General features: G+C 34.6%; 1 protein-coding gene across 1 annotated transcript in view; it reads left to right on the top strand.

Annotated features, from left to right (window-relative positions):
* The window catches only part of stol (voltage-dependent calcium channel subunit stolid), a 164,817-nt gene that overhangs the window by 80,648 nt on the left and 61,897 nt on the right, over positions 1 to 22,272 (top strand). Inside the window, exons 6-7 of the mRNA XM_072546474.1 lie at positions 10,294 to 10,589; positions 19,034 to 19,144. Coding sequence (XP_072402575.1) covers positions 10,294 to 10,589; positions 19,034 to 19,144 — 407 coding nt within the window. The remainder of the gene's footprint in view (positions 1 to 10,293; positions 10,590 to 19,033; positions 19,145 to 22,272) is intronic.

Here is a 22,272-nt window from a genome sequence, read left to right as displayed (position 1 = left end):
ATAATTATGGATTTTTTTCCTTATGGACGTGAATTTACGTTTTATGGATCATTCCTTTAAATGGGGGTAAACTTGACTGAGCATATGGGACAAAGCTGATAGGTCTGTGGTATATTCTTGAATTGTGGTTATAGGATCTGTTGGATGGAGCAAACCGACCCAGCTAGAAAAACGCTCCTTGATAGACCTATTGGTCAAAGAAGAAGAGGAAGACCCAGAACAAGATTTCTAGATAACATAGACCAAGATATGAGAAATATGGAAATACGTGCTTGGCGGAGGAAGGCGATGGATAGGGACGACTGGAGAAAAATTCTTGGGGAGGCTAGGACCCACACAGGGTTGTAAAGCCAAAATGATGATGATGGATCTGTTGATCCCGTAATATTCATTAGGAGCATGTTAAGTTAATCAAAGTTTAGAGGGAAAGGTAGAGGGTGAGTTTCTATGAAGTTTTTAGCAGGGTCAAGTAAGAGAGAAAATGAGCATTCAGAAGTGCTTGCTGAACTAATTTTGGCCTTTTTAGATTTTGCTTGGACTTTAGGTGGTGGAAAATGTTACATTCTTTTGAAGATGGATCTGCTTCAGGTGAAATAATTTCATCAAAGTTACGTTTTGGTTGAGTAATTATGTGACTGTCCTTATTTGATGCACCTACTTTGTTCGGTATCTCCGGGATATTAGAAATAGACATTTGTTAACACTGAGAAGGGTTTGTGTCATTGGGTGCTTGCAAGGATATATTTGTTGCGCTGGATACCGATGCTTAATTAGGGATGCTGGTTGGGGTTTAGTTGAGTTAGTGGTTCGGAGCACTGTGAAGCAATGTGACTTGGCTTCTTGCATCTAAAGTAAACTAAACTGTCTTGAGAAATGAATATTCTATATATCGTGTTGTCAAAAACAAGAGTAAATGACTCTGGTAGTGTTAGACTGTGAGGACTGAATAGATTTGTCTTCGAAAATATGTCGAATGTCATGGTTGAATGTCATGGGGGAGACAGGAACTATGCCGATTTTTTGTAACTCATTGATTAGCAAACCGTGCGGTATTGAAGGGCATACGCCAGAGATCACAAGTCGTTCCGCTGGTGTAACTAACTTTCTTGCTCTGACAATTTCACCTTGTATTTCTATTTGACCATGATTATTTATAAAATCATCCACTATTTGTTTATTGGATAAATTGCTTGGGACTTTAAAGGAAATTGCACTCTCGACGCTGCCAAAGAGTATGACTGTGAGGCGTTTATTTGACTTTGAAGATCTTGTATTGTAGAACTGTTGTGTGATTCCATGTTTGAATTCATTTCGATAAACGTTTGTGAAAAGTAAGTCCGACCCTGTACACCTGCTAAAACAGGTATATCGGTCTGTACTAAAAGCGGTTATTTTGCTGGTAAAACTGGATTTGTTAAACTTTGTTAATGTTAAAAATGTTCGGAGCCCACATTGAATACAACATTATACAGGGTGTCCCAGACTAATTTACCCACGCTATATCTCTTAAACGAATAGAGATTTTTAAATGGGACAAAAAGTGATCTATTCTACTTGTAATACACTTTAATATGGCTTAGAAAAAAATCGTCCCCTAAATATTCATCCCTTAGTTACAACCCCTAACCCCTGGTCTTCTATCGTATATTCAACAGATTTATTAAAAATAAAATCGGTTTGTAAATAATCAAGAAATCAATTTATTTTTTATTTTTGTTGTGTCCCAGACTAAATTATCCAGGCTATATTTCTTAACAAAATAGAGATTTTTTAAAGGGACAAAAACTGGTCTATTCCATTTGTAATACACTTTAATATGGCGAAGAAAACATCATCCCCTAAATATTCATCTCTTAGTTACAACCCCTAACTTAAATTTTTTAATGGCACCCTGTACATTTTTAATAATTTTGGATGTGGTCTTCTATCGTCTATTCAATCGATTTTTTAAAAATAAAATGGGTTTGTAAGGTATCAAGAAAATATCAGTTTATTTTTTATTTTTGTTAAATTAATCAAGATAGCCTTAAAAAAAAGAATAGAAAAGAAATATTATGCTTTATTATCATTGAAAATTTTACTATTTTAACTACGTAGTATAACTTCTTACGTGCGTACGAAGTACACACTCTTTTTATTTAAACATTATTTTTAATTTTTCAAAATTTGGTCTTTGTAGGAGCATACCTTATCTTCCAGTGTGCAAAATTAAGTGTGCAAAAATTAACAAAAAAGTCTCTTATAATAAAGTCACAATATTTGAACTTTTGCGGTTATTTTACGTCTTGGATATTACCCTTAATTCAGGTTGCCATGATTTGATCTGTCAAATCAACAATTATTATTTTTGACGTTTGGTATTAGACCAGTAATAATTATATTTGTTGTAATTGTGTATCTATAACATTTCAATATGCCTTATTTATTTTCGCCTGACGAGTACGTTAATATCATTTTGATTTATGGAGAATGCCTAAAAAATATAAGAATTTCCCGACAATTATATCAAGAAAGGTTTCCAAATCGAAACATTCCAAGCGAAAAAACCTTTAAGAATTTGGAACGCTCACTTAGACAGGGACATTTTCCTAATAATAAAAGAGGTACAATTGAACGCACAGTAAGATGTAACCAACACCTTATTAATGTACAAGCATATATTAATTTTAATCCCAAGGTGTCTGTTAGAAACCTCGCCAGTGAATGTGGCATTCCAAAAAGTTCTGTGCATAGAATTCTCAAAGATTTTAAGTACCATCCTTTTAAAGTGCACCTAGTTCAAGGATTACAGACTGGTGATGACCAAAGACGTCTTGAGTTTATTGCAAAAATGATGTTAAAAATCAGTGATAATCCACTTTTTTTATCAAAAATATTGTGCAGTGATGAGGCTAGATTTCACAATAATGGTGTTGTCAACCGTCACAATTCCAATTATTGGTCTCCCGTGAACCCACATTGGATGATGGAAACAAGATTTCAGAATATTTGGGGTATAAATGTGTGGTGCGGTTTATTTAATGACCGTGTTATAGGTCCTTACTTTTTTAACGGCGCTCTAACAGGTGTTCGATATTTAGACTTTTTAGAAAACATTCTACCCGATTTGCTAGAAGATATTCCTCTTCATGAGCGTCAAGAAATGTGGTGGCAACAAGACGGAGCTCCTCCACATAATGCGAGAATCGTTAGTGACTACCTACAAAACCGTTTTGATAACCACTGAATAGCAAACAACTCTCCAGAAATTATGTGGGCCGCACGTTCATGTGATTTGTCACCTCTTGACTCTTTCTTTTGGGGAGCGATAAAAGATATTGTTTATCAATCAAAACCGCAAAATTTAGAGGAATTAAAAGAAAAAAATAAGACAAGCATGTCGCCAAATTACTCCCGAAATGATTCGAGCCACATATACCAGAAATCTTCTGGAACGATTCGAAATGTGTGTTGCAGCAGGTGGGTTACAATTCGAACATTTAATGTAAATAATATAAGTTAGTTAGTTGGTGTTTTGATTTATTTTTTCATGTAATTTTTATTGCATTTATTTTTATTGTTCCTTTAAGTTTTATTGTTCCTAAGGTTGTATTTTATTTGTACGAGTAGTATGATCAATTTGCAATTTATTTAAAGTTTGCAATAAATTGTTTTTGTTTTACTTTCATTCTTTTATTTTGTAATATTGACGATTTATCTAATTTCAGTGACAATAAATGATTTTTCTTTTCTATTCTATTTTTTAAGGCTATCTTGATTAATTTAACAAAAATAAAAAATAAACTGATATTTTCTTGATACCTTACAAACCCATTTTATTTTTAAAAAATCGATTGAATAGACGATAGAAGACCACATACAAAACTATAAAAAATGTACAGGGTGCCATTAAAAAATTTAAGTTAGGGGTTGTAACTAAGAGATGAATATTTAGGGGATGATGTTTTCTTCGCCATATTAAAGTGTATTACAAATGGAATAGACAAGTTTTTGTCCCTTTAAAAAATCTCTATTTTATTAAGAAATATAGCCTGGATAATTTAGTCTGGGACACAACAAAAATAAAAAATAAATTGATTTCTTGATTATTTACAAACCGATTTTATTTTTAATAAATCTGTTGAATAGACGATAGAAGACCACATCCAAAACTATAAAAAAATGTACAGGGTGCTGTTAAAAAATTTAAGTTAGGGGTTGTAACTAAGAGATGAATATTTAGGGAATGATTTTTTTCTACGCCATATTAAAGTGTATTACAAGTAGAATAGATCACTTTTTGTCCTATTTGAAAATCTCTATTCGTTTAAGAGATATAGCGTGGGTAAATTAGTCTGGGACACCCTGTATATGTCATATTCTGTTCATCTCCATGTATCAACTACATAAAGTACCATAGTTTTCACGATAGCATTGTAGAAATTTATTTTCCTTCCTTTGCTGATGTCATTTTGCCACCACATATTATTATTTAATCTGCTTAGAGCTCTTCTTCCTTGGGTTATTCTTTCTTTTTTTCTCTTGTAGGTCAAGATAACTATAATTTATAAATACCGTTATTCTATGTCTACTGTCATAATCTGGATCCTATGGTGGAGGCTAAATCCAGTTTCGAGTAACTGAGTGGTTTGAGTAATACTTTAGAGTGAATGTAAAGTACAGATTTGTTGGCATTATAAAAACAATTCAGCTTAGGACCAGACACATTAAAAATTATCAAATATGTTTGCATAAAGATCTTTATTTAGAGACATAATTTATTTGTGTACCGTTTTGTATTTCATTGTTCTTATAAAATAACAAATGTCCTTTAAAGAAGGGTTTTTATTTAATTTAGGTATTTGCTATTATTGTATTATGGGCATAATAAGTGTATTTGATCTCGAATTCGTTAGTCAAGGTGGGTGGACGTATTCGAGTTTTGTGAATTAGCTGGTGATTGTTTCTTGTAAAATATAAGAAGTGTAATTAGTTGTTAGTTTTGGTATTGATATTTACGGAGAGCGTATTAGAGTTTTTTAAGGCGTAAGTGATGCCAGAAAAAACGGGCGGCGATAAGCTGCCCGATGAAAAAAACACTAATAGTGAGAATAGCAGGTATGTTCAGCAAATAGATATGAATAACAGTTATAGACCAGGAGATAATGGTCCATTTTATGTGTTTGTGGAACATAAAAATAAAAATTTAGGGAGACTTTTTCCAATTAAAATAGGGCACTTTCTCCTTAAAGATGAAATTTTAAAAAAAGATGTAATAGACATTAAACCGGTAGGAGTTAATAGGGTAAAGGTTATTTTTAATACCTTAGAAATAGCCAAAAGTTTAGTTAACCACGAAGTTATATTAAAAAATGAGTTAATAGCATTTATACCTAAATTCTACACTCACAAAAAAGGTGTTGTCAGGATGGTAGATACTTTCTTTTCTGAAAAATATTTATTAACGGCTATCAAATCAAACAAACAGGTATCAAGTGTCAATCGTATAAAAAAGGAAAATTATAGACTCTGATGGAAACGTAGTTTTGGTAAATAGACAAATGATAATAGAAGAATTTTTAGGAAATGAAATTCCAAAATGTATACAAATAAATTTATGCAATTTTCATGTTGAACCTTACATACAACCCGTTGTACAGTGTTTCAAATGTCTGAGATATGGCCACTCAGCTAGACAATGTAAATAAAAAAATGAGAGATGGCAAAAGTGTACAGATACAAGTCATACAAAAGAGGATTGTAAAGAAAATAATTTGTGTATTTATTGTAATAATAACGACCACCCCTCAATTTCACGTATTTGTCCTGTATATGCAAAGCAAAAGGGGATAAAACAAATTATGTCAGTTGAAAACATTTCTTTTAAAGAAGCCGAAAATATATACAATAATCCATCATATGCGAAGGTGGCTACGAATAACCGTTTCTCTATTTTAAACAACGATAACAATTTTCCAACTTTACCGAATACTTCTGGCGACAGTTCATCATCTAATATTACTTTTAAAAAAACAAAACCAGCTTCTAAAGTGAATACTATTAAAACAATTAAACGAACACACCCAACCTCTCCTACACCAGATACGATGCCTGTTAAAAATCTTTTAAACCTAGTCAAAAACCTAAACCCATTATACCTAACCCCTACAGAGAAGAATTTATGGACTATAAAGAGAAAACTATAATGTTAATTACCTCCTTCATAAATAAATTTCAAAAAAATTTTCAATTACCACCAAATACTCTCATGGAATCTAATATCCGGGACTTTGTAGAAAGTGCGTTTGTTCCGAGTGATCCAAATGATGCCATGGAAACACATAGTGAATCAGATTCAAGTGAAAAACTATTTTACTGATTAAACTTTAAAAATGGCTAATAAACAAACAATTAAAAACCAATTAGTAATTTTGCAGTGGAATAGCAGATCAATAACATCTAATAAAAATAATTTGTTAAATTACCTTAATAAAAACCATGTTAATATTATCATACTTTCCGAAACTTGGCTTAGGTCTAATAGTAATTTTAATATAAAGGGATATAATTTCATTAAAAGGTGTCGTGATGACGGATATGGTGGAGTTGGTATATTTATCTTACAAACAATTAACTATCAAGAAAGTGAAATAATTCAAAATTTTTCAAGGGGCATTGAAGTATGTGCAGTATTTATTCCAGATATAAATATTTCTTTCGTTTCAGTATACAAACCTTCAGACATAGCAGCCACAAAAAAGATTGATTAAACTTATTGGTACAGTTTGATATCTCTCGTACAATTTTTTGCGGCGATTTTAATGTACACCATTACAGGTGGGGCACTATTCCGGAAGATCGCGGGGGAAAGGATTTAACAGAAGCTTTAGATTTTTTGGAACTAATTACTTTAAATGATGGATCGCCCACTAGAGTTAATCCCAATGGTAATCACTCTGCAGTTGATTTAACTCTTATCTCCCCTTTTTTGGCAGATTTAGTAAATTGGTCCGTATATCAAGACACTTTAGGTTCTGATCACTACCCTATTCAGATTCAGCTTCAAATTGCTCCCATATCTTTCGAAATCAATCCGGCAACCAAGTGGAATGACGGTCGTGCCGATTGGTCAGCCTTTCAAGCATTTATTGAAAATGAAATCAGTACAAATTTATCTCTAAATGATTCAGATAACTGTCGAATAACAAAAAAATTATTTGAAGTTATATCTTCAGCAGCTTCTGCATCCATGCCCGTTAAAAAGCCTTTCATTCCTTCTGTCCCAAGGCCCTATTGGTGGGACGAAGAATGTTCTGATATAGCTGAAAGTCGCTCCCACGCACTTAAATTGTTCAGAAGACAAGGAAATATTACAAATTATCTGAATTATCAAAATATTGCAGCAAAGGCTAAACTCATTTTCAAGTTAAAACAAAAAAATAGTTGGATAACCTTTCTTAATCAACTCAATAGATCTACACCCCTTTCAAACATTTGGAATTGTGTAAAAGCTATAAGAAACAAATATCATAAACAAAAGAAACCTCCATTGCACGAAGATTAAATTGAGGATGTTCTGAATCAGCTGGCCCCGCCTTCGGTCTCTAATGTCGATGTAGACAATCAAAAAAATTTTCATTTTTGTTCTACTTCAGATACTATGTCTAAAACTTTTACCTATTCAGAGTTAATTTTGGCATTAAACCAAACCAGAAGCACGGCTCCCGGTTTGGATGGTTTCACATATAAAATTTTACACAATCTTCCAGTTTCAGCTAATCAAATGATTTTAAAATTTTTTAACAACTGGTGGGTAAAACAAGATTATGCTGAGGATTGAAAAAATATTGTTATATGTTTAATTAAAAAACCATCTAAAGATCCAAAATTACCCTCATCATATCGACCTATATCGTTAATGTCTTATCTGACCAAGACTTTTGAACGCATGATTGCATTGACCCATATGGTTACAGATGCACAAATATGCTTATCTGATAACAAATACATGTTATGCCTATTTGTGGACCTAAAAGGTGCATATGATGTGGTTGATTTGAGTATTTTAAAAACAAAATTGTGTAGAATGGGTATCAGCAAACAGGTATCAAATAACTTAATAAATTTGTTTCTAAACAGAAAAATTTATATTCGTGACCACAGAAATGTACTCCACGGGCCAAGAACAGTATATAACGGTTTGCCGCAGGGATCAATATTGAGTCCACTTTTATTTAATGTATACACAGCAGAGCTGCATAGTTTGATGGATGGCACTATAAAAGTTATACAGTACGCGGATGATATTTGTTTCTATACTATCCATAGTTCATATGAACGATGTATTACAGATTTAGAGTATATTTTTTGCTGCATGCGTGATTGGTTACATACTATGGGTTTTAGTGTTTCACAGCAAAAGACAGCGGTTATGTGTCTTACTAGGTACAGACTTAAAACACCCGATTTGTATACCATAGGTGATTTTACTATACCCGTAGTGAAAGAATATAAATATCTTGGCATCTATATAGATAATAAACTCCTATGGACCAGCCACATAAAACACGTAAAGCAAAAATGTGAGAAAGGGTTTAACCTTCTGCGTGTAGTTTCGAAATATAAATGGGGTGCAGATGTTAAAATATCTCTTACTTTTTACAAGTCATACATCCGCTCAATAATGGATTATGGATGTACTATTTATGCCTCAACTAGCAAATCAAACTTATTAATCTTAGACAGAATTCAATATAAGGCAATTAAAATAAGTCTAGGAATTATGATGTCGTCACCGAATTGTGCAGTTCTCGCTGAAGCACTAGAACCGCCTTTGTGCCTTCGAAGAGAGTACTTAGCTAATAAACAGCTAATAAAGTATAGGACGTTTAGTAGATTTATGGTCAAAAAAATATCAAATATAGCGGTCCAGAATCTTACAAACAAATATTGGAGAATTAAAACATCTCCCCCTCTTGCTGATGCTTTTATTGACACTGAGAGACATAAAGAACTAATACATAGTCAAAAAATATCCTATTTACGAAATCGATTTTGTAGCCTTAATATTTAAACCAACCATTATACTTCCAAACTATCCAGATAATATATTTCTATCAAAATTAATTTTCAAATCTATCCTCTGTAATTTAGGAGAGAATAAAATCATCATCTATACGGATGGATCAAAAAAAAGATTTAAAACAGGCTATGCATTTTTAGTTTCTAATATTAACCATGTTGAGCAATATCAAGTCCCTCATTATTTATCGATTTTCAGTGCAGAAGCTATAGCTATTAGGAAAGCATTAGATTGGTGCGAGATAAATTTACCTTTATCTGTGGTAATTGTAACAGACTCTCTCTCAGTTTTGAACGCCATTAAAAGCCCTCCTTTTAATCATTATAATAAAAATATTCTTCTATCTATAAAAAAAGTCAAAGCACTTGACCCAAAATTGAAAGTAAACATGTGCAATCCATCAGATCTTATTAATTTATATAAGGCTGATGTAAGGGTTAGACGGGAAACTCAGTACAGTAAATTTTCAACTACATCAGAGAACCTCTATTTTAAACTTCAACCGGTTTTACCGACGAACATTCCTTACATCAATTCGTGGGATTATAATAGATATAAGTCATCAATTATATCACGTTTAAAACTTAATCATGGTCGCTTTCCAGCACATTTGTTAAGGATTGGTATCTTAGATTCTCCGTGTTGTCCTCACTGTCCAGAAAAACCTTTAGCCGATATAAATCACGTTTTCTTAGTGTGTCAAAAATATACTGCACATACAAATATGCTGTACCAAGAACTGAAAAAGTTTGTAAGTCTACCAACTAACATTCCTACTTTATTAACACAACAAGAGAAAGAAATATACAACCTTTTAATCAAGTTTGTTTTAGAAGCAAAAATAGATATTTAGCTCATATATGGTTAAATATGTATATATGTATATATGTGTGTATATATGTGTACATATTATGTGTATATAAATATGTGTTTACAAACATTATGTAATTAGAATCCAAACCTCTGTTTTACCCCATTTGTTAATACCTCCTGCCCGTGACCTAGTCTAGTTTGTCTTAATAAAAATGTCTTGATGGGTCCCTACACAAGAAACGAGTGGCCATGTTTTTATCCCTATCCTATCCTTAAGTGTATTTGATTTTTATTTAGCCTTGTTTCTAATAGAGAATTTGTGTGAACCTTAAAATATTTAACGTTTGCCAAAAACGATTAATTGTTATTAGAACGTATCACTATGAGGCTAATAAATTATTTCTTTCCAATATTTTTAGGTATTGCTTGGCCTCCAGATGATACTATCTCCACAGTATGGCAAAGGCCAAGAAGTGATCGGAACGTTTACGATTTCCGATCTTCTGCTTGGTACGTAAACGCCGCAACTTCTCCAAAAGACTTAGTTATATTAATCGATAATTCCGGATCAATGACAGGGCATAGAGCCAACTTAGCGAGAGCTACAGCAGAGGCTATTCTAGACACTTTATCCGATAATGATTTTGTAAATATTTATTCGTTTTCTGACACAACGCAAGAAAGTGTGCCATGTTTTAAAGATCAGCTAGCGCAGGTAGGAAGAGATAATGTATTCCAAAAATAATTAGAAGAATTTATTTTATAAATAAAATACTGAAAATTGCGTTTTCTTAAAATATAAAACTTTATTTATAATATTAAACTTATCACAGCCGGTTGAACAGTGATAAGTGATAAAATTCCTAAATCGTTATTCATTCTACGAACTATAAACAATTGATTTAAGGGTTCTGTTTTGTCAAATTTTATATTTGTGTAACATTGTGTTTTTTATTGACCGCATCAACAGAGAAAGCTTATTAGCCGATGCACAGTAACTAACAAATAACTACAATACAGCATGTTTCAAAAAGTAAATTTTTCACAATTTTTAAGTTTACTGCTTATATCACGTAGGAGTTCACTTTTTTTTCTTTCGAGTTAGAACAGAGGGTAATCAATAATAATATATCTGACCTTGTTTGGTGTTTCACAAGCGTATCATTCACTCGTATCGAGGGTTCTTTGCGTAGGAGGTGTTTGGTATGTTCTATTCTCCATCTGGGTTTTAAGAGTTAATGTCTTCTATTAAGTCCATTTGGTACTACTGTATCTCGGAGTTGATGTGTTGTAATTTATTGCAAGTTTGTAATTTTCATCTCTCAGCTTGCTTGTATGAAACTGAAAGAGTCTGTAAATACCACTGCCTTTATAATATCTTGAGTATTTTAACGGTAGCTGAAAGTTTCTGCATTGTTAACGACGGCTACACCAACCACAGGGGAATAAGGGTTTTTAGAGGCATTAGAGCATTAGAATTAGCCTAGATGTATTTGCAGGCTTCATGTGCACGTATTAGAATTGGCAGCAGTACATCAAATAAGTTTCAAATCAAAACGGGCATAAGACAAGGCGATTCACTTAACCCTCTGTTATTCCCCTTTGCTAGTCAACCCTTTTTAAAAGTGGGGTCAGGGAAATAGGCCTTAAAGTCAACAAAGATAAGACCAAGTACATGGTAGTTACCAAAAATCGAAGACTAAGAATTAGATATAACATTTCAATTAATGAATACAATTTCGAAGTTGTCAAAGAATTCAAAAACTTGGGAGCAGTGATAACAGCCACAAATAGTTATGAAAAAGATTTAGCAGCTAAAGTCATGGCAGGAAATAGAGCGTATTATTCCCTAGAGACGCTATTTTAATCAAAATTGATCTCAAAGACTCTCAACGCTAAAAAAAGGGCATATAAAACTGTAATTAGCCCCACAATAACGTATGGAAGTGAGACGTGGACACTGATCCAGCGTGAAACAACAAAATTATTAGTCTTAAAACGGAAAATCCTGAGGACGACCTTTGGGCCTTGTAAAGACCGGGTAAAATGGGCAGGACATGTACTAAGATCGAATCATGAAAGACTACTTAATACAATCTTCCGAGAAATGCCCGATGGCAGAAGGACAGTTGGTCGCCCAAGAAAAAGATGGAAAGTGCAGTAACAGGTGATATACGTAAGATGGGAATACAACAATGGGAGATTGCTGCACAAGACCGGCAAGAGTGGGGGAAAATAGAAAACACGGCCAAGAAAGAAGAATGAGAGACATCTAAGGTAGTTTTTAGGTGTAGACAGAAAAATAATTGCGGTATGTCTCCTTTAAATCTGTCTCCACTATAAATTTGCAAGGGAAATCATATTTTGAGAAGTTGGTTAAGCTTGTATCTCTGGGTTTTATGACTCATGAATGGGGGCAATTATAATCGCTAGCGAGAGTTGATTATAGGTTTTTTCGATAATGAGAGATTCTTTGAGAGTGAGACAATTTCTTCTAATTCCTAAAGGAGGTTCGTTAAAGTCAACGTATAAACTTTCAACGAAAACTATGAAATGACCATCAATTTCCGAAGAATTTAGTTTCTCAAACATTTGATACTTTCAAATGGAATTATAGGGCTTATTTATATCGAAAAAGACTGCTAGAACTTTGCAATTATTATTGAATGCTTTATTTATTAAATGAAATCGTAGGCTTCCACGGCCAGAGTCAGAATTATAGTTTATTCGTCTTCCAAGAAGCTACATACAATTGTAGCGAAACGTCGAGATGAACCCACTTTTGGGTCACTCACAAATGACACGGTCCAAACCCGGAAGACGAATAAACTATAATTCTGACTCTGGCCGTGGAAGCCTACGATTTCATTTGACCAACCTCTACGGGGAGGTTATATTCCGCAAAACCTCAGAGTTCTCCAATCTTCGCTCCAAAGTTTCATCTCTACTTTCTTCGCTCACCTTCCTCTCTAGATGTCGTGATAATAACTTGGTTCCCAATTTTCTTGTTCTAAAACATCACATTTCCTCTTCATCTTCTTCCCGAATTCTACATCGAGCCAGCCTATCTCTACTTCGTGAACGGATTCAACATATTCGAAAAACCCTTAATTTTCAATCCCAAAAACTTTTTAAGCTGCATCTTGAACTCTCCAGTATTCTTAGTGTCGATGATTGGTCACTTATAGACCGCATTTCCTATCATCAAGCCGATAAAATCCTTCTTCTAAGCAACGAAACTCACAAAAAGAAATTCCAATCCCTTGTATCTAAGAAAAAATCACATTCAACCACTTCTACTTCTCATTCACCTCTTACTAACACCGTCGTTAATCTTTCTTCTCACCAATTAACAAGTGCAGAAAGCAGTCTTCTATCTAAAGGTCTTAATTTTGCTATCACTCTTTCCAGAATTCCTACCGAAGAAATAGTTTCAAATGTGGAAGCGGCACTCCGCACAATTCCCAAAATTCCAGCCGACCGTATCCGCTTTGACGTCGCTAAATGTCTTGATACAGCCAAAATCCCTACTTCCAATATATCTCGTGAGGAATTCATAGCTCTCAAAAATCTCCGTTCTCTTTCTGAGATAATAATCCTTCCTGCAGACAAAGGTAATGCCACAGACATCCTGGATACTCCTTCCTACATAGAGAAAGTAAACGACTTACTTAGGGATACATCCTGTTATAATACAATTTCTCGAGACCCCACTCCTAGAGTCGAACGCGAAATTTCCCATGCCATCAAACAATCCGATCTTTTCGATGATGTTAAGAAGTCCATAGTTCCGAAAAACTCCATCTGCCCCAGAATTTACGGTCTTCCCAAAATCCATAAAGACAACGTACCTCTTCGTCCCATTGTGACTACGATTAACTCTCCTACCTACAAACTCGCAAAGTACTTGTCGAATCAGTTTAAGACCTATACTGGTCGTACCTCTTCTTATGTCCGAAATTCCACACATTTCATCACCTTAATCTCCTCCCTCACGGTCGATCCCCAAGACATTCTCGTCAGTTTCGATGTATCATCCCTATTTACCAATATCCCCATACATGACTCTCTAGTTGTTCTGCGAGATCACTTGACCAATGATAACAAGTCTTTGGTTTTGGCAGATCTTGCGGAAAAATGCCTCCTTTCAACATATTTTTCTTTTAGAGGCAATTTCTACAAACAAATATCTGGAACACCAATGGGTTCTCCCCTTTCCCCTGTCATTGCTGACATTTTCATGGAGGCCTTTGAGTCTTTAGCCCTAGAATCTTACCCCTTAAAACCAAAAGTCTGGTTCCGCTACGTTGATGATACATTTATCATCTGGCCCCATGGTCAACATACCCTTTCTCCCTTCCTAGATCATCTAGGATACATCCGAGTATAAAATTCACAATGGAAGTAGAAAATAATCGGTCCCTTCCCTTTCTCGATGTGTTAGTCACCTCCAAGCCCAATGGCCGATTGAGTCACTCTGTTTATAGAAAAAAGACTCACACGAATCATTACCTACATGCTTCATCACACCACCATCCTGCCCAAAAGAATTCTGTGATCAACTCTCTCATCCATCGGGCCATTTCGATTTCTGAACCTGACAACCTTAGAGAAGAATTTGGCCATCTGCAAAAAACCCTTGTCGCCAACGGTTACTCCAAGTCCACAATTCAAAATATTACACACCGACATCTACATCCCCCTTTACACCCTAGGACGACAAATTCAGAATCTTCGGGTAATACTCCTGTGGCTTTTCTTCCGTATATCCGAAGTGTCACTGATAGGATTGGCAAAATTCTTCGGAAAGAAGGTATCAGGACTACTTTTCGACCACCCAAGAAAATCTCACAATATCTACCCTCTCCTAAGGACCCATTACCGCCCCTATCTTCCTGTGGTGTCTATTCTATTCCTTGTTCATGTGGACAAGTGTATATTGGCGAAACTGGTCGTTCCGTCAAAACTCGGATTCAAGAGCATCAAAGATGCATTCGATCAGGTCTTTTCTCCCATTCTGCAGTTGCAGAACACTGCCAAGAAACCGGTCATTCCATATTGTTCGAAAAAACCCATATTATTTCTAAGAGCCCCTTCTTTTATTCCAGGAAAATCCGCGAATCTCTAGAGATCCGAAAAAATCCACATAATATCAATCGAGAGGAAGGATACTACTTGTCTCCCATCTGGAATCTCAGTCTAGAGCCGCCGTCCGGTCCCGCTACCACGATGCAGCCACATGATTGGCCAGCGCGCGCTTCTTGATGTTCGCGCCACGGAGTGTGCCGATACGTCCCGACACGACAGGTCACCGCGACTATAAATAGAGCGGTAGCGGAGTAATCGTCGGATTCACTCCCCGCCTCTCGACGCGTTAGTGTTCTGAGCTGTTGGACGTGAATCCCTGTCCTGGCATTTGGTTTTCACCTCTGGCTGCGTTAAGTAGTTGAGTTACTGTGACCAATTGCCCATCTTGGTAGTTAGTATTCGCCTCTGGTTGCGTTGAGTAACTAAGTTACCGTTGCTAACTACCCATCTTCCTGTCTTTTGTTTTCTTTTTCTTTTTTTGTTCTCCTGAAGAAGCTACATACAATTGTAGCGAAACGTCGAGATGAACCCACTTTTGGGTCACTCACAAATGACACAGCTTTATTTATTGTTGATTTCAAGTTTTTTGTAGTGCTCCTGTTTTTTCTAAATTTGCTGTGTTGTGCGCTTCCGAGATTGTTTTTATCTAACTTTAGCGACATATAAAGTAGTTTCCTCAGGATTCATAACGTTTATGTTTGTATTCTATCTTTTAAGCCCCGTTCTTCTAAACTGAGATAAATATCAAGTAGTATATTTCCTAAAAAGACATTTGCTAAAAAGCGTATCATCTCTGTGTAGCCAAAAGTATATGGAGGTGAAGCTCATCTTATGACTTTTTTTGCAAATTGTAATAAGGCTTTTATTGTAGTTTCCTTAGGGTTCTTAACGTTCGTGTTTGTGATTTTAGTTTTAGCTTTTTCATTTGTTGGTTTTGTTTTAGTAAAATAAATATTTTCTTCTCCACTGTTGGTGCCGTTGAAGAGAGTGATAGTGCAGAACTTGTTCTCTTTTGAGCGGAGTTTGTGATGGCTAATTTTCTTATCAAGATTATTTACTAGTTCGATATGGATCGATTGATTTTCAGTTTGGGACATTGCAGTAGATTTTTGTGTATTGCTTGGAGGTGGAGATATTGCTATATTTAGGATCTAGTATACCTGCTCGAAGAAAAGGATATTGGAGAAAACCAAGACTTTTTAGGTATTCTTCAATGACAATGACAATGTGTGGGACATAGGTTTGACAGCAGCAGTCTAGTAGCGTATATAATTAATTTACGTGCTAGAATTTCTCCGTAGTTTGTCAGAAAATTCCCAAATATCTTTACTGTTGGGGTAAATACAGACTCGATTATTTTATATTCTCGAGGCAAATATACGCTTTGTTCTGTATTAGGTTTCTTACATATTCCATATTCATACGTATTTACATTTACATTCTTGTGTCTTGTGCCAAATGTAGTTACGTAGATCTGAAGTACTACAAATAATTACTTATCACTATTATGCAAAGCACAATAACTATATTGTACCTTCTTCTTATGGTGCCCTGTCCAATTAGTGGATGTTGGCGACAATTCTGGCATACTCCTCTCGGTCTTGTGTGGCTCTAAAGAGTGCATGGGCATCGAGGTTTGTCCAATCCCTTATGTTTTTAAGCCATGAGTATTTCTTTCTTCCGATGCCCCGTTTTTCTTCAATCTTCCCTTCCATAATAAGCTTTAAGAACTGGTACTTGAAATTTCGAAATATATGACCCAGATAAGCAGTTTTTTTTCTTTTTATTATTGGCAGCAATTCTCTGCCCATTTGATTTAATACTTCGACATTTGTTGTGTGATCTGTCCAGAGAATTTTAAGTAGTCTTCTAAATACCCATATTTCAAAGGCCTCCAATCGGTTCATCACATTGGCCTTTATGGTCCAGGTTTCTATACCATATAGTAGTATGGAGTAAATGTAACATTTTACAAAGCGATATTGGAGCGTTAAGTTAAGGCTGCTGTTGCTTAGCAAGGTTCTCATATTAGTAAATGCTGTTCTGGCTTGCTCAATTCTGCTACGTATCTCTATGTCTGGATCTAGATCTTCAGTTATCCAACTACCGAGATATTTGAACTTGGGGACCTTTTGGATGTTTTTATTGTTTACTCTTATATTTAATTGCATATTTCGTGTTCTGCTAACCAGCATTACCTTCGCCTTGTCTATATTAATCCTCAAGCCCAGTCGTTCTCCTTCAGTGTTAATTCTATCTATTAGTCGTTGTAGCGCTTCTTGGCTATCAGCTATTATGACTGTATCATCAGCATAGCGAAGATTACTAATAGTCTGTCCGTTGATTTTGATTCCATCTTCAGTGTCACTTAAGGCTCTATCGAAAATCGTTTCAGAGTAAAGATTAAAAAAGGGGCGACAGAACACAACCCTGTGGTATACCAGTTTCGATTGAGAAATATGATGTAGATTCCAGTCCTACTCTTACAGATGCTACTTGATTCATATAAAGGTTCTTTATGATTTTAAGATCATTCTCATCTATCGAACGTTCCTGGAGTAATCTTACTAATTCTGAATGATTAACACAATCGAACGGTTTCTGGCAATCTATAAAGCATTGAAAGACATCTTTTTGCTGATCCCTGCATTTCTGAAGTAGGACAGTATGTGCTTCTCTTGTGCCAAATCCTTGTCTGAAACCGAACTGTGTGGGCCTAATGTCTCTTTCACATCTGTTGTATATTCTTGCGTGAATTATCTTTAAGAAGAGTTTTAGGACCGGGCTCAATAAGCTGATCATTCGAAATTAGTTGCAACTATTAGCGTTTGGCTTTTTTGGGATTGGTATAAAGGTTGATTGAAGCCAATCGTGTGGTATTTGACCGGGCCCATAAATGTCATTAAAAAGATCTACCAAGGCGTCTATATTGTCTTCACTCAACATTGCTAGAACCTCTATGTATATGTCGTCTGGGCCTGGTGCTTTTCCCCATTTACTCTGTTTGATTGCCCTTACAACTTCTGACTTTATATTTTGGGCGAGGGTTCACTTTTATATTCTCTTTCAGAGTTTCTTCTAGTGTTGTCTGAGTATAGTTGCTGTGTGTAGTTTCTCCAATGTTGAAGTAGATCCTTGGCATCAGTAATTAATTTATTGTCCTTCACAATACTGTTAAAACTGCAAGGTTTTGTATGACCTGTCACTTCTTTAACGAGTTTATGTATGTTAAAGTGGTCATGTTTTTCTTCCAATTCCTCCATTTCTGCACACCTGTCTAGCAGTCACTGTTCTTTAGCTTTGCGACAATCTTTTCGTATTTATTGGTTAATCTGCTGACGTTTGGTTCGGTCTTTGTTTTTAAATGATCTGCGGTCGTCCATCATTGATAATATTTCGTCAGTCATCATCCAATTCTTCTTTTTGTACTTTTGGGAAGCGATCAGAGACTTGGTGGTGGTTACGATAGCTTTTTTAATACAATTCCATTTGTCTTCTACACTGTCCGGTTGTTTAGATTTTGCCGTGATATCCGCTATTGCCTCATTTAATTTTTCTGTGACCTCTAGTTTAACGTTAGGTTGTTTTAAGCTGTTTATATTAATTTTTTTATGTTGTAACAATTTACCATAAATTAGCAGATATTTGTGTTGTCATTGCAGCCAATTGGCGTGGGCCTTACTTGTCAGGGCCGAACTGCTCCCCAATGTGTTTTGAGGAATGTGAAATTAGCAATTTTCGTTGTTTTATTTGAATTAGTGAGTCTAAAAACAGTACAAGTGCAAAATAATAATAAGTTTTCAGATACCAGAAAAGTTAATAGATTATTAATTATCAAAGCTACAGTTTTGGTTCTCACAGTGTGTTTATGCCAAATGCCTTAATATTTAAATTTTAAACATTTTGGATATCTATCTCACTTCAAAATATAATTTTTTTATTTGTGTTGTTCTTAGACTCTTCGATTAGGTAAATTTAAACTTTTTTCTGGTTTTAACAAATTTTATAATTTATTATCATTGTTATTCTTAGTTTTCCTATTAAATAACCCGTAACGCGATTTTCTTTTAGGCAAACGACAAAAATATTAAATATTTGAAAGACTCTTTAGGGACGTTAAAACCCGAAAATATAGCTAACTTTACATCAGCATTAGTGACTGCTTTTGAAATTCTTCAGAAGGTAAGTTCTGTTTTATTCAATGTTGATTATTGTTACTGATAAATATTATAACCAAAATATCTCGAAAAAACCATTAGTGAGATCAGCACTAAAATAACTTAAATAACTTAAATAAATAATTTTTAGGTGTGAAGTATACAGGGTGAGTCATAACTATTGGGACATAGACTAAGGACAGGTTATTTGGACCAAAATATGGCTATCGGGCCAAATATGCCTTAATAAAATGTTGCTGAGAAAAAAGATACAGGGTGTTAAAGTTAATTTTTGTTTTTCGTTTTTTGCTAATAGTTTCCCTGTATATTTGTAAATTGCTATCAAAATTGGCACAGAGGCATAATCTTAGACAAGAAATAGTATTTTATTTACAATTCCACTATCAAATACCAAACTAATAAACAAAGTTGCAACTAACGTAAGGTTTCCGTTTTGACGATAAATCAAAACTAAACACACTTTAACTTAAAAGAACTCACAAAAACTTAAACTAAATGTTCTACATGGTCTCCTCCGATTTCTATGCCTTTTCTAATTCTTTTTATAAAGGATTTTCGGACGTTAAAAAAATATTATTCTGTCCCCTTATAAGATTAGCTGCATTTTGAATGTATCTCCAAAGTTCGTCTCGTGTATTAATTTCATTGGCATAAACTAAGGACTTCATATGTCCCCAAAAATAAAAATCTAGCGGGTTGTACTCAGGACTTCTTGGTGGCCATTGAAAATCACTGCCTCTGCCAATCCATCGTTGAGGAAATACGTCATTAAGATGATTTCTAACAGCTAATGAAAAATGAGGTGGCGCTCCATCCTGCATAAACCACATTTTTCTTCTTACATCCAGGGACAGATCATCTAAAATATCACTAAGAGTATTTTAAAAAAAGGATAAATAAGAATCTCCATTTAAATTCGGAGGAAGAACATAAGGCCCTAGTAGTTGGTCGCCTATAATGCCACACCAAATATTCAATTTAAACTCATGCTGAAAATGTCTAGCTTTAATAGCATGCGGGTGTTCTTCTTCCCAATAATGACTATTTCGCCAATTAAAAACCCCTCGTCCGGTAAAAGTTGCTTCGTCGGTGAACATAATATTCTTAATAAAGTGTCTGTCATTGCGATGTTTATTCAGAATACGTTGGCCAAACTGTAACCGTGGTGGAAGATCTGTTGGAAGTAAATTTTGAACAGGAGTGAAGTGATAAGGATGGAGGTTCTCTTTTTTAGAATTCTAACAATAGACGACTGACTTACTCCTGTTGCTGCTGATAGATGTCGTGAACTTATTTCAGGATTTTCATCTACTCGAACCAAAAGTTCATCTTCTTGATTAGGTGTGATTTGTTTCGGTCTAACACCCCGATTTTTAGTGTGAAATGACCCAGTTTCACCTAAACTACGATATAATCTTGCAAGTTTGTGATTTGGTTGCCGAGCGACCGCAAAAATTTTATCTTTTATAAGTTTTGTGATTTGGTTGCCTTCTGTTTGCGAATAACATTCCATACCTTCTGGCTGCCGAGCGATCGCAAAAATTTTCTTGAGGGTATATGCAAATCATATCTCGCATTTCTTCATTAGTAAAATGATTGTGACGAGGCATTTCAATAAAAAAAAGTAATGATTACTTTTAAAAAATGCAACATTACACTACACTGTCACATCAAAAATAATTTACTCTAAACAAATGATATTTACCAACAATTATCTGACAGTCCAAAGCATACTTTTCATAAATGAAATAATATTTGAAATCCTTTTTTAAGACTCTAAGCAGTTCGACTGCGTTTTTATCGAAAACGGTTGAAATTATCATGTTTAAACAAGAGTACCAATTTTACGTAAAAATGATGTTTACGTTATATTTTCTAATAAAAATTACTAAAAAGTTTCATCAGAAAAAATTTAGACTCAATTTGATCATTAGGAATGATCCACGTGGCGCCCTCTATGACAAAACGTAAAATTGTAAATAAAATACTATTTCTTGTCTAAGATTATGCCTCTGTGCCAATTTTGATAGCAATTTATAAATATACAGGGAAACTATTAGCAAAAAACGAAAAACAAAAATTAACTTTAACACCCTGTATCTTTTTTCTCAGCAACATTTTATTAAGGCATATTTGGCCCAATAGCGATATTTTGGTCCAAATAACCTGTCCTTAGTCTATGTCCCAATAGTTATGACTCACCCTGTATAATCGCAGTTTTTTGCATAAATCGCATCAAAATATCACTAGAAATGATAATTTCACTATGCGTGGGTTGTAAAATGTAGGCTTAACTTTTATTGAACAAAATATGAAAAAAATTCGATATTTTTTCTCATATTTTTTTGTATATATCTCAGGAACTATTAATTTTAGTATAATTTTGTATCGGACATAAAAGTTGTGTAATTCAATTTTACAAAAGACAATGCTAGTTTCAAATCTTCCAACACCCTTTCAAAAGGATGTCGGATTACCAAAAGTGCCCGGATTACCGAAAGTGATTATATATTTGGCATTGTTTTGCTAGATTGATTATCTTTTCATCCAATATAGCATCATCATAGTTGACGGTGAAAAATTTTTCTTCTTGTGCTTCCTGGGTCACGTGTTCATCAGATTCTGTCATTTCTTTAATAAAAAAAAATATTTAAAAAATTCCTTTATGAAAGGTATATGTTTATAAAGGAATTTTTTAAATAAATTTTTTGTGATACATGGTATACAGCCAGCTACAAAAATTTAGTTTCCTTGTAGATTTCTTTAATTATGTCTTCACGTCTTAAGTCACCATTGAGATTGTCATCTAAAATCCACTCTTGTAAAGCTTCTCTTGATTGTGATGAATTAGTCTTTTTTTTTTAACCTATTCTCTATCCTTCCATTGTTGGATGTAGGTCTCCCCCAGTTCTCTCCATATTTCCCTATCTTGAGCTGTTCTCTGCCATGTGGGACCTCCTTGTTTTATGATGTCATCTTTCCACCTCATCTGTGGTCTGCCTCTTGATCTCTTTTCATTGTATGGACGCCACTTTCCGATGGCATTGTTCCATCGTCCGTCTTGGAGACGTTCATTGTGTCCAGCCCATTTCCATTTCAGTTTTGCTGCTTGTTCTATCGCGTCTACTGTCT

The sequence above is a fragment of the Diabrotica undecimpunctata genome, chromosome 10 (genome assembly GCF_040954645.1).
Source record: "Diabrotica undecimpunctata isolate CICGRU chromosome 10, icDiaUnde3, whole genome shotgun sequence".
In the NCBI taxonomy this organism is placed as follows: domain Eukaryota; kingdom Metazoa; phylum Arthropoda; class Insecta; order Coleoptera; family Chrysomelidae; genus Diabrotica; species Diabrotica undecimpunctata.
This window is presented reverse-complemented; position numbering and strand designations above follow the sequence as displayed.